This window comes from Mixophyes fleayi, chromosome 2, assembly GCF_038048845.1.
Source record: "Mixophyes fleayi isolate aMixFle1 chromosome 2, aMixFle1.hap1, whole genome shotgun sequence".
Classification (NCBI taxonomy): Eukaryota; Metazoa; Chordata; class Amphibia; order Anura; family Limnodynastidae; genus Mixophyes; species Mixophyes fleayi.
In genome coordinates, this window is record NC_134403.1 from 333,915,295 (window position 1) to 333,929,590 (window position 14,296).

At 40.0% G+C, this 14,296-nt stretch overlaps 1 protein-coding gene across 1 annotated transcript in view; it reads left to right on the top strand.

Annotated features, from left to right (window-relative positions):
* Window positions 1–14,296, top strand: part of TRPV1 (transient receptor potential cation channel subfamily V member 1) — a 39,609-nt gene that overhangs the window by 13,598 nt on the left and 11,715 nt on the right. The window contains exons 5-12 of the mRNA XM_075196955.1: window positions 1,194–1,334; window positions 2,147–2,445; window positions 5,111–5,287; window positions 6,520–6,678; window positions 7,292–7,375; window positions 8,334–8,404; window positions 9,991–10,156; window positions 13,557–13,623. Coding sequence (XP_075053056.1) covers window positions 1,194–1,334; window positions 2,147–2,445; window positions 5,111–5,287; window positions 6,520–6,678; window positions 7,292–7,375; window positions 8,334–8,404; window positions 9,991–10,156; window positions 13,557–13,623 — 1,164 coding nt within the window. The remainder of the gene's footprint in view (window positions 1–1,193; window positions 1,335–2,146; window positions 2,446–5,110; window positions 5,288–6,519; window positions 6,679–7,291; window positions 7,376–8,333; window positions 8,405–9,990; window positions 10,157–13,556; window positions 13,624–14,296) is intronic.

A 14,296-nucleotide genomic window follows, 5' to 3' on the forward strand; every position in this document is an offset into this window, starting at 1 on the left:
TTATGTCAGTTCAAGAAAGAGTTCTGAACCCATCGGGAGCAAGATGGGTTGGATCAGCATCGCTACTTATTGTGTACCTGTACCTATACACAGAAGATCAGGATATTAAAGTTTCTAGTGAATAAATCTACTGCCTTCTCATAAATATTGGTTTAGCCCACAAAAAGCATACCTCCTCTGTGTATACGATGCATGGTGGAGGAAGCAATTTTGTGGACTGAAACAATATTTATGAGAGTAAAACCTACCAATCCAATACACTGTATAGGCAAAAGGTACACTTTAAAGCCTGGAAGATACTGTCAGATATATAGGGCCAAAGTTTATAAACCGCAACCAATGGAATGCTGGCCTCCTTCAAGTAAAAACATGTTATTGCTGGTGTATTGAATGGGTCTAGCTACATTTTCTTGAAATGGATGCATTTCCTTATAGCAATGTGGTTTGGTAAACATGTGGTCATTTCCCACCAACCGTCATTAAAATAAGCCAAAATTAAATGCACCAAGTGCGCCAACAAGAAATGAGCACTGAATAATTGTCAGCTTTAAGTGTAATTTTAGATTTTATATTTCAATGAGAACTCCAGTCAATTTATTTCAGCACATCCTATAATCCCTCCCCTTCAAGCCCGTAAAACCATGACTTTTGCAGTCAGAACAATATGTATATTACTTACGCATTCTGAAAATGCTTCAACTTTGCACCCGATGAATAGAACAAGTGGGGCTGTGCCAGGTGAGTAACTCATTAAGTAGCTTGATAGAAGCATGGATGTACAACTGGAAGCAGATTGTCTGTTGGAGTTCCTCAATCTACCCATCTGGAGCAGAGTTTCTTAACTCCGGTCCTCACGCACCCACAACAGCTCATGTTTTCAGGATTTCTTTAATCATGCCCAGGTGACTTAGTCTACTTGGCTGGGTCAGTAATTATCTTAACTGTTCCACAGACAGAAGACCTCCAAACATGACCTGTTAGGGGTGCATGAGGAATGAAGTTAAGAAACACTGATCAATGGCAATAATAAATTTTGAAGCTTCACATGATGTCACGTGTTGGAAAATTGGAAGAAAGGGTTGATGAAAGCTTGTCTGGGAACTGAAGGTTGCCTCATGTATTAGGTATGTTAGTGAAGTGTAATGGTTGATGTGCCTCATCTGTTATTGGATTTTAATTTGTGTTTCCACAAGGTCAGACTGCTCTGCACATTGCCATTGAAAGAAGGAACATGAATCTGGTCGAGCTTTTGGTTCAATGTGGAGCCGATGTTCATTCAAGAGCAGATGGTGAATTTTTCAGGAAAGCCAAAGGGAGAGCTGGCTTCTACTTTGGTGAGAATAAATGGAGTTTTGTAGGTGGGAAGAATAAAACTGACAATAAAATAGTAATTATAAATAATAGCAAGTTGTTGCTGTGAAAACAGAACCTGGTGCTGAAGTGAGGCAGTAATTTTGAGAGTTTTGATCTGAAAAACAGAAATTCTGGGACCTCATACAGTTCTTGATAGTTCCCTATGTAAATGAATACATCTAGTATATTCTAGTGTAGCTCCCTCCTGTGAAGGCTGCACAGAGGAAAGAGGGAAAGCACAGTGTGCAGTTCTCCTGGTATTCTGCAGCACTATGCAAAGTAGGTCACATGACATGGAAGTCAGCTGTCCCCATTCTAATAAGACCTGATTTGTTGCTATGGGGAACACCTCAACTTTTTAGAACCTGAGTCTTATTTTTAAATCAAGTCACATTATGCCCCGAGGTTAAAATGGTAAATATGTAAACAGGTGATATACTGCAAAACCACCCATTCCTACAAGTTTTTTCCTTTACTATATTTCTAAAATATTATATGCTCATGCCGAATAATTTATATTTCTGAACAATTTATATACATTTATAATGTGGGAAATTTGTAGACAAATTGGAGAAATGTATTAAGATGCACTTGAAAAAAAGAAAAATTAAACAGTTAAAATCATAATATTTTTACACTGCGATCCTCCTGAAACCTTTGATTAGTTTTGGACTAAAATAATTACAAAATAAAAATTAACTTAATCTAAACAAGCAGTTAAATTTATACACATTTTTCTTAACATTTATTGTGCCCAAATCATTACCGATTTTGCAATTTGTGTTATTATTAGGGGAACTGCCTCTGTCTCTAGCAGCCTGTACCAACCAAATAGATATAGTCCAGTATCTACTTCAGAACCAGTACTCTCCGGCCAACATCGCCGCCCGGGACTCTTTTGGAAACACAGTGTTGCATGCTTTGGTTGACATTGCGGACAACACGGTAGAAAACACAAAGTTTGTGACCAAAATGTATGGAGAGATTTTGGTGTTGGGTGCACAGATTAAGCCGTCATTGAGGCTGGAAGATATTTCAAATAAGAAAGGTCTAACACCTCTGACTTTAGCAGCCAAAACTGGCAAGATTGGGGTAAGTGATTGGAACTGTAGAGGTAAGATTTTTCCTAATTGAAACATGATTATTTATTATTGCAAAGGCTGTATATCAGTGTTTCAGTACATTATCTAAAGCTACAGTTAGAGCTCATGGCTTGTATCAATATAGATACAGCTGGAATAATTACAATGAGGGTGATAATGTAAGAGGGGCCTACCTGGTCTCAACCGGTCCACTTGACACTCAGCACTGAGCTTTTCAGAGACCTTCTCGCACTCGCCTTCCTGGCCTAGGAAGGTGACTGCAACGGTTATTTTGGAAGTGGTATAGGAGAGAAAAGGAAGATGGAATGTTTGAGGTGTTAGGCTGAAGTAGGTTAACTGCACCCCACTCCGGATGCTGGCAACTCGAGTTTGTTCTTGGCCTGGGAACTGGGCACCAGATATTCTCTGCAGGAAAGACTCCCGCATAAATACCTTACTCACCAGGGGTGGGGGCCCATCCAAAAGTGTCACAAAATAGGGGGCACTCACCATAGTATCACTGTCTCCTCTTGATTGAAGTATGCGGCTGAAGATGACGCCTAGGAAAGGGGTGAGGCACAAGAGCCCTCCCAAAGTGTTCTTCATGTAGTATATGCCATCAACTTTAGTGGTAGCTAACAACTGTGTCCTGGTCCTAACAAAGTTCCATGTGACCGGTATGCTGTGCAAAACTAACGTCTAGCACTAGGTGTAGTGTACTACCCTAACTGACCTAATAGTGTCAACCCCAATCCAATAAAACCACAGACAGAAAATATACAGTGAACAACCAAAAGTGTACCTGTAATGGGGACCTGACTAATGGGTCCTGGAATACAGGAATGGACACTATAGTGGACTTAAATCACTACACAAGTTTTCGTCAGGAAAACTATCTTGGGTCGCAGTCCCAGGTGCAGAAGACAACTGGGCAAATCCCTTATACACCGGAAGGCCTGTTCATCACTTAGCAGATAAGTGGCTTTACTTCTCTTCATCCAGGGGGATTCTTCACAATATACTTCAGAATATATGGTGCATTTCATTAAGTGCACGTCCACATCCCTGTATTTGGAACTTACATTGTGCCTACTTTTGCGTGATAGTTCAGCCTCAACATCACCTCGATATATGTCTCCATGGACTGTTCCAGAGACACATTTTGCGGAATTGAATCTCCCCCAGTGAATCCGATATAATATATAATTACACTATTTACTGGGAAAGAAGGAAGGGAACATTGACTCTAAACCATAACTTTACCGGGTCAACACAGGAAATGTAGTCTAATCACACTAAATTCTGGGCTCTATGATTATTGGCAATGGGTTGGATTTGTCTGTATTCACTCCACCTGTTCCGTAAAAATAGCCATCGAGAGATTAAGGAGAGATTCAGTAATTACTGAGGAAGTGGAATAGAAAGTCTCCAAAGAAGGAAACATGGCAGTTAAAGAAAGCTGATAATGGTTCATGAACCGGCTTCCAAGATTGTTTGACCATAGTGCACTCAGGGGATTTATGCCCAGAGCTGTGAACATAACATTAGATATTTAGTGTAATACACTCAAATACAGGGTCATGGGCCTGATTCATTTAGGAAAAAAAGTAAAAGTAAGCAAGTAAGGCAAAGCTATGTTGCATTGGAGGGGGAGGTAAATTTAAAATGTGATGGCAGATTTATATTTTGTGTAGGACATGTCTTAGATCAACTTTAAATTTAAGTGTACAAATAAGCTATCAAGTATTTGTGTGCTACATGAAAAAACAGCCAGTATTTTCCTAATGTGCAAAATAATAAACTCATCTGCATCCCTTGCATTGTAATATGGTTTTGTCCAGAAAATGTAAGTAAGAAAACTTACATTTTTTGCTTAGCCTTCCTTAATGAATCAGGCCCCGTGTCTTTAAGGGTTGTATTTATATTAATGGGGAATAAAGAAATCTGTATACCAATAGACAATACAATTAAGACTTATTCTGTTGTTGATGTTTTGGGGTGTGGGTGTGCCCCTTTTTCAAGATCTTTGTGGTTTTGACTCACCAAAACGTGGACTTTTTTGATGATAGTAACACATTTTAAATTTTAATAGCATTGTCTATAAGTGTTTGAATTTCCTTCTTTTGCATTGGTCTTTGCTGGTGGTGCACAAGCCTGTTACTATTGTACCCAAGTCTATGTCTATGATGTTCCTATGACGTCTGTGTTTTTACAATAATGACCTGGTGAATTACATGCCAAGACTGGCAATTTAAAAGATGTACAACAGCAGAATTTTGCTAATGTTCATTATTTTTTATACTTATCTTTCCTTTTCTGCCAAAGTAGGATATGGTCAAGAATGTAATGTTAGGTTGAATACATAATTTTTCACTATAGCCAACAAAACCATATATTAAATGAAGCCTTGGTGCCACTCCATCTGTTGAGCAGAGTTATAATGTGGTTAAACTGGGTTATAAGACATACTCGCCTGCAAGGATTTAGATGTATTTTTGGGAGGGAATAAGATGGTAGCGCTATTAGCACTTATTAGAAAATAAATGTTAGAAAATGTTAGAAATGTGTGTATTAGTCTATGACAAGCCAAGTATAGCAAGTCACGCCAAATCATTCAGACATGGTATAAATCCAAATATGCAAACAAATCATATTCATATTTCATATCCATATAGGTTTTTGCCTATATTCTCAGGAGAGAAATAAAGAACCCAGAGTGTAGACATCTTTCTAGAAAATTTACTGAATGGGCATACGGGCCAGTCCATTCCTCTCTATATGACCTGTCTGGTGTAGACACCACAGAGAATAACTCAGTGCTCGAGATTATCGCTTACAGCAGTGAGACACCGGTGAGTAATTGTAAGTTTTTATGGCAAATTTCAGCATGTCTTAACATAAAGTGCAAAGGTGAAAAAAATAAATAGAATAGCCAAAAAAGGAAAACAATAATTTGTTGTTCTGTGCTTGTACTAGATGTGTCCAAAGAGTGTCCTTACCTTCCCATACCCCCTTACGTTTATCCCACCTAAACACCACTGATGTTCCCTACTGGACCTGAAACAAGAATTCAAAGGGTTTTACTAGCTCATCTGAACAGTAACAGTATTGTATAATGCTGGACAAGTCATATAGATTGATACAATGAAGTTACAAGTAGTGGTGAGTTAAATGATTGGCAAGCTTCAGGATTCATTGGAGTTTGGCTTTGGATCTCAAATATCAGAAATGCAGGAAGTTTGCGTATACAGATCAATCTCAGCATCCTACTCAAACAGAAGTCCAACATGTGACATGCAGTGTTTGGTAATTTCCACATCATATAACCTTCTCTTTGGGTTCCAAAATGTTGTACACTAGTTATAAACCATATTCCAACATCATTTGTCACAGTAGGAGACTGAATTCCAGGCGAGTAAGCATTAGGAGTCTAGGATTGCCAGTGATAAAGCAGGGACTGTTAGTGGAAAACCAAGACATATGGGAGCCCTTTATTGTCACTACTATTTTGAAGATTAATGTGAGCACTTAATGGGGTTTTCACTAAATAATCCATGTACTGAATCCCCTCTTATACCAGTCACAGATAGATTCAAGACGCTCGGTGTGGAGAAATCTGACCAGGGTCGGAGGTGATCAGCAGAGGTTCCGGCAATGGAGCTGCTAAAAAGAGCAAATGGTAGGGGCCCAGCCTCAAGTCAGGGACCCCCACCGAAGTACTATTCTTGGCAAAGAAGGGGATTTAGTACAGGGGTTATATAAATTAGAAAACCCCATAAACAGTTCTGACAGCACCAATACATGCATAATAAGAAAGTAACATCAAACATTGAAAGTTCTGGCTCAACTGTTGCTGTTTTCTTGAATCAGATCAAAATACAAAAATAAAAATGATTTAAGCAACTCACTGTAAAAAAGAATTAGACTATTGGCTCAAATTATTTGGGGAAACAAAGTTCAAGAAGTTCTCCAACTCTGTCACTGAATATTTCTATATGTACAGATGGGCGATGGAGACTATTAGTATGTGTAGACCTGTAGATATCATAATAAGCACTGTACAATGACAATTCATGTTCTCCAGAACCGCCATGACATGCTTCTAGTGGAGCCTCTCAACAGACTCCTACAAGACAAGTGGGATCGTTTTGTCAAACGTATATTCTACTTTAACTTCTTGAGCTATGTGATATATATCACCATCTTTACAATAGCTGCGTACTACAGACCGGTCCAAGGAAATGTAAGTTCATCTGTTGTTGTAATTGAGTTTCCAGAAAAAGTGTTTTTCTAGTGCTTTTGGAGAACTTTGTCAGGAGTGTGGAAGGGAACATTATAAAGTGGTTTCCAGAGTAAAAATTAGCTATGTTTCCCATTGAACAAAAGAAAAAAGCTGATTGTTTGTGATCCACATATGGTGGCATGAATTCTGGTATGTAGAGGACTAATGAGAAGGGATTTAACCCATTCACTTACCTTCTGTGGTTATCATGGACCACAGAAGATCCCAATGTACTCCCACAGCTCAGTAAACTTATGTAACTTTGTATCAATTGCCACTGACAATTTACACTAAGCAAACTGTTCACTGAAGTGATCTATAAATATTTATATCTTAAGTAATAATATTCAGTGTACCAAATGTTTGGATCTTATATACAGTTTTGCCAAAATACATATATTCACTTTATGCACAATTCAAACTATTTGATATATTCTCTACTAAATTAAGCAAGAGGAAAGGGGTGGGGGGGGGGGTAGTGTGACTCTATGTGTAACTCTATTATGTAACAGCCTGTTTGTGTTTTATTTTATAATATTAAGCCATTTGTGTTTCATATGTCTGTGTTACTCAGCCGCCGTTCCCTGTAGAAAGTAATCTTCGTACCTCTGGAGAATTCATCACTGTGATTGGAGGGATATATTTTTTTGTTCGAGGGGTAAGTCAATGTAGTGATTAATATATACTAAACTCACCTAGATTATTATTATGCAAATCATTTTAGTGGATTACATAGCATCTCATTAAAGTGAAAATACACCCATAAAATTTTAAATGGATATTTCATTAAAATGTTCTGTATTTTGGTCAAACTCACTTAATGGCCCGTACAAATGTTTTATTTTGCCCATGTTGCTGAGTTCTGGGCTACCCCTGCTCTCTGCATAAGGATGCCCTGGTGTCCTGTTTTGCATTGGCTTCAGAAGCGTACTGTGCGTGCCTAATGCATGAAGCCATTACAGGACAGGAACTTGCAGCTTTGCTTGGATTGTCATGCATTCCCCTGTATAGCAACCCATGGTGTTGGGTCCTCATGACCCATTAGGAGGCAGCTGAGGGACTGCTAAAGAGGTCTGCTGAAGAAGGTGGCAACTTCAATAAAAGGTCCCTTCACACACACACATTTTCTTAGAATAATACAATATTTGTGTGAAGATACCTGTCAAATTAAAAAGAAATGCCTTAATATTATTTCTGCTATACACTCCCTCCAGTTGTTCAGTAGAACATGACTCCTACACCACCATAATGCTCCAATGCTGACAGACAACAATGTGAATGGTGCCGATTGACAACTAAATAGACAAGTAGCAAAAACCAGGATTTCTGAAATGCACTTTAAAATGCCAGGCTGGGAGACAGTAGGTGCTGGTAGGGTGGATTTCTCCCAAACCACATGGGTACCGTGTCATTCATGGAGTGCTAGTTTGGGAAAGCAAGCTTTGTTATGGAAATACATGTTGCATGTAGTTCTTTGAGTTGTAAGAAACAACCATTATGCATACTCTTACTATGTTAATCATTAGTTAGCAGAATTGTTGCACAGTATTTTCAGATATAATAATTGTACAAAAAATGAAAATGATAAAGAAATATGCATTTTCTGTTTCCTTTAGATCCAGTACTTCATGCAGAGACATTTGTCCCTGAAGACACTTCTTATTGACAGCTACAGTGAAATTTTGTTGTAAGTTCCCCATGTGCCACTCAGGTTTAAGGCATTCCTTAGTCATTCAGCAATGATTAATCCTTGAACAACAGAACTGGTGGAAGAATTTAGAATTGTGTTGGATCCTCATTAACAAACTAGGCATTTATATATTACATGACTCGGTGCTGCATGATATCCTAAAATGAGAATGGGCATCAATCAATCAGTTACTGTGGTATATATTTAGTAGTATTGGGTTTTATATCACCATTTTTCTGGTCAACATTTTTTTAAAAATGTACACAGCCAGAAGAGAGAAGAACTCTGCCTCTTCTTCACTGGTGTTCAGTTATAAAGTAACCTAGGCCACAGATGGCTTAAGAAAAAATAGGGCCTTTGCAAAATAAAGGTGGGGCCCATTACATGGTGGAACATCATCATCAACTTAATTTATTTATATGGTGTCACAGAATCTGCACAATCAACAAAAAAATAAACAATACAGATAAGTAAGGGACAAGAGAAACAAAGGAATCAGTAAAAATCAATACAAGAGACTATTGGGAAAGTAAGTACATAATAAGGCACAACCACAACAAAGGAAACATTACAAAGAGGATGATGACATAAGGGAGGCAAACTTGTTAGAGTTAACATTAAGAGGTTTAGAGTATAAGGGGCAGTTGGAGCCCCTTATACTCTAAACCTCTTGATACTCCCCTTGAAACATTCGAGGTTGGGGTCGAGTCTGATTGGGTTGGGCAGTTCCAAATGTGGGAAGCAGCAGCCGGGCAAAGTCCTGAAGGTGGGAGTGTGAGGTGGTGATAGGTAATGAGGAGAGGCGAAGGTCATTGACAGAACGAAGTGGGTGAGTAGGGGAGTATTTCTTGACAAGGTCAGAGGTGTAGGAGGGAGAGACATTAAATAGTTCTTTATAAGTAAGGGTTAGCATCTTGAATAGCATTCTAAAGGGAATGGGGAGCCAATGGAGGGATTTGCAGAGAGGCATAGCGGAAGAAGAACTTTGGGAGAGGAAGATTAGTTGAGATTCCGCACACAGCATTGATTTCAGGGGAATTGACATTTGTCAGGCAAGTCAGACAGGAGAAGATTGCAATAATCAAGGTAGGGATGACAGGAGTCTGGATGATGGTCTTGGTGGCATCTAGATAGAAGAAAAGGTGAATCTCTGCAATGTTGAGAAGATGGCGGCGCCCGGGATGGAGCGGACCACCGGAGTCAGGTAAGTTTGCCAGGGGTCGGGTGAGCTGCCCGATACCCCGGCGAGTGACAGGGACTGGATGTGGGGAGTGAAATTGAGGATGGAGCCAATGATGACCCACAGACAGCATTCGTGGGGAACAGGGGAGAGGGTGACACCATCAGCCTTAACAGATTTCAGAAGTGGGGATGTAATACTAGGTGGTGGAAGGATGTTAAGCTCAGTTTTGGTTATATTAAGCTGTCCCTATGCAGGAAAAGTGTGGCAAATAACCATCTTTGTCACAATACATGAATAGATGAATATATGAATTGCTCAGTTTTACAGATAGTTCAAATATCACTGAAAGGAGATTTTGATACATGCACCAGTCTCACAATTGTCTCTTTTTTGTTTCCAGTTTTTGTCAGGCACTTTTCGTCCTGATCTCCACTTTCCTGTACTTTCTTGGAAGACATGAATATGTAGCCTTTATGGTCATATGCTTAGCGATGAGCTGGGTCAATGTGTTATATTTTACAAGGGGCTTTCAGCAAATGGGAATTTATGCTGTGATGATTGAGAAGGTCAGTAACATCTGTATTTATGTTTGTTCCGTGTACATTGTTAATACTTAGTTATACACATTTGCTAATGTTAATGTTAATGGCAGTATAATGGCCACACTACAAATCTATCACCACATTGCCTTCAGTTTAACTGACAATTATGATTTTACCTTCCCACAAACTAAAATGCTGTTAAATGGTATGAATTGTCAAAGTTTTGTGTATGCGAAAAACAAATCACAGCTGTATATTATATAATTATATACTTTCTGATTATTTACATCAGAAGTTTCAAAAATGTGAAGAGAAGGTTCAATCAAATTCAATTAATAGTCTTCAAATCATTTCCACATTACATTAATAGGCCTCACTGCAACCCCATTATTAAATTAATAACTACCATCTTCCCAACATTATACTTATAGTCCCTACCATCACTCCCCAATATATAAATAGAAGTTACACACCATTACAAGAATATCTCCTACCCTCACTACACCATTAAATTAAAAGCCCAACCCTCTCAGTTACCTACACCTCCGCCATTGCTGTCAGCACATAGTATAACTCTCTGCAGGTGTCTGTTAGTTTTACGTCACTGGAAGAACTTATCTCAAGTCACATCCTTATGCACTTCTTAGCTTACCAAGCTAATTTGATAATAGCTGGAGTTTGTATTAGATTTGCCATTTTTTACTAACAGACTTATTTTTGATGTGTGTTGTCCGTTCCAAAGTTTTAATACAATACACAGTCATACACAGAACTTACTTTACAGCATTAGGACTACAGATAATGGATCTTCACCCCACAGTACCGTTCTTTAAATGTCCAACACATGCAGTTGTGCTAACATTGCAGCATTTTGGTCAGATATGATATCCTTTAGAGTATCAAACTGATCTTCTCAGGTCTCTGTTCTTTGTAATACCGAAGCTCTAGTTGGCGAAAACCCTGATGATTTTTTACCATTTGCCCTGTGGGACATTATATTAAAATGGATAATATTAACATGGAAATCCCCAGACTCCCATTCGATTTAAGACATTTCTGGGAAGAGGAGATATATTCCTCCCTTCTTATGTTGACTTATAAAAGTAAAGGCTGCCTGGATAAATTTGTAGGAATTGATGATACTTATAGTGCTTGATTCTCTCTGAGGAGGTTGCATCCTTTTTGTCGTTGGAAAGATACTTTAATAATGTAAAGAGTTATGTAATGTGTGTCAGTGTCAATGAATGTTGTATAATCCTGCCGTTTCCAGCTTCGCAACATTGCCCGCATTTGGCCCTTCCTCTCCCAGGATGCCACCGAATCTCTCGTCCACTCTCTGACTACTGCAACCTTCTCCTTATCGGCCTCCCCCTCTCTCATCTCGCTCCCCTTAGATCTGTACTTAACGCCGCTGCTAGGCTTATTTTCCTCTCTCGCCGTTCCACCTCTGTATCCCCACTCTACCAAGCCCTTCACTGGCTCCCCTTCCCCTACAGAATCCTTTTCAAGCTCCTCACTCTGACTTACAAGGCCCTCGCCAACTCCACTGCTCCCTACATCTCTAACCTTATCTCTATTCACACTCCCTCCCGCTCACTGCGATCGTCCAACGATCGTTGCCTCTCTTCCCCTCTGATTACCTCCTCTCACGCACGTATCCAAGACTTCTCCTGCGCCGCTCCTCTCCATTGGAACAAGCTCCCCCGCTCCATCAGAACTTCCCCTAATCTGTCCTCTTTCAAACGAACATTAAAAACCCACCTTTTCCTTAAAGCCTTCCAGTCTCATGCCTAAACTCCCACCGGTCGGCTACCTCTCTTTCTCATCCCTTCTTCCCTTCTCCCCCTTCCTCGACTCCGTCTCCGTTTCTCCCGTCTCTCCGTCTCATCCATGTGTCTGTCTGTCTTCCCCTCCCTTTAGATTGTTCGCTCCTTTGAGCAGGGCTCTCCTACCTTCTGTTTCCATCACTTTTAACTGCACTCTCCAGCTACTCAGCTCACCTCCTCTCAGTCCCTCTGCCCTCTGTCTCCTCTCGCTTCTCTCCGCTCCCCCCAGTGAATCTCAACCTGTCATCCGTGCCCACCCTCTTGGGCCATAGTTACCTGCCTATACTCACTTTTCCCCTCCCTCCCTCTCTTTCATGCTGTGCCTGAGCCCCCAGAGTTATAGTGCTTACTGTTACTTGTACTGTGCTGTTTCACCTTGTACTGTGCCATTGTTTGTCCTTGTACGGCGCTACGGATACTTTGTGGCGCCCTATAAATAAAAATTAATAATAATAATAATAATAATAATAATAATATATTTCATTTTTTTAATGAAATTAAGCACCTTAAACAAAAGGCAGGCAGTGTTCAGAGATTACTTTGTACTTCTACAATAAGTATAGATGTGAAGAGGTGAATGTCCAAAACACATCTTCGTATCAGGTAGAGTTAGTTTGCATTAGTTTTCCTTTCTAGGCTTCTGTAATAGGGGTATTAGCACTTTCTTAGTATTCAGAACTAGAACCGACCTGCATCTTTTGCGACTCCTCTGCGTAAATCTCTTCATTGACTCTCTATCCATTTCAGAATGCAGTTCAAGTTCCTTACCCTCACTTTACACAGCCCTCACCAACACTTCCGTCCTTACGTTTGTGACTTTATCTCATGGTACATACCCACACGGCAACTCCGTCCTGCCTCTGACCTCTGCCTCAATTCACCTCTTATTACCTCCTCTCATGCCCGCCTCAAAATTTTCTGCCGTGCTGCCCCCAAACTTTGGAACTCTCTACCCCATCTCACTCGACTCTTCCCCAACCTTTAATCCTCCAAACGCTTACTCCCTCCAAACGCTCACTCAACACTCACCTTTTCAAGCCTGCATATACCACCACCGTCTGACCATCTTATCCATCACCTCCTCTTCCTTCACTTGCCATCTCTATTTTCTCCCAGCTGGTCCTACTGTCTCTCACCACCCCTCCCTCTAGAATGTAAGCTCTCAGGGTACTCTCTACCTATTGTCCCATGACTGTCTACTTTTTGACTCCCTCGTACATCCTATCACGTCTTTTGCTGCACTCTGTGTGAGTCCCTATAGCATTACTCACACTTATCTGTGCTACTTATGTGTTTCCTCATCTATTTGTGAATTTCTTCTGTATCCGGCTACATAGAATCAGTGCACTTTATAAATAAATAAATTAATTAATATTAATAGAAGATTCACTGGGCTTGACCAATCTGTAGACAGTTGCAGCACACAAATTGGCATGAAATGTGCCTCTATATGAAGCTAAATTCATAATGCAACTTGTTTGGCCTTTTCTTAGGACAAGAGAGGTTGCTCCTACTGACTTGAAATCATTATAGCCCACATGGCAAATGGTAAATATGTAATATTTTACAATAAGTATATGTGATTTTCTCTTTTGCAGATGATCCTACGAGATATGCTTCGCTTCATGTTTGTCTACATTCTGTTCCTGATTGGATTTGCTGCAGGTATGAATGATTTACTCAATAGAGAGTGATCTGTCTTTCTGGATTTGGAAGCCTATATGTTCCAATTTACCCAACATTGTCTTCATTAAAATGAGAGCTCAAAGGGGTCGTACCTGCACCAAGACTATAGCCATCTCATCTAAAAGAGGCGGGTTCAGCGTACCTACTATCGTAATGCGCGCCCCAACCACTGGTCATCGACTGCACTGTGTTTTCTGGCAACATGCCATAAAGGACCTCCCCAATCGAATGCCAGACACATCAGGAACTGGCAACAGGCAACCAGAGAACAGCCCCGACAAGCCGTAGAAGGCACGGGGGTCCATCCAAACCAGGGAGGGTGGGCAGGCAACCCAGGGAATGGTTTACTCTCTGCCCATCACTTTTGTAGACTATTCCTTAGCCCTCCCATATGATATCAGATGGGTGTACACCTTTAAGCTTAGAGGGATAAATTTCCTTACATGACACAGCCTCAAGCTTTTTATTTCCTTTATGCTTACTTCAGCCCTCTGTTCTTATAAGTTGCACACTAAACAAATAAAAGTGATCAGGTGCTATGGTTTTAGTGCAGGTTTGCACCTTTGGGTAATGTTCGTAAGGAATTCTTAGTGTCTCAGTGAAATATCTGTCTAAGGACTAATCCAGTAATTTAGACTGATTTCCTAGTTGC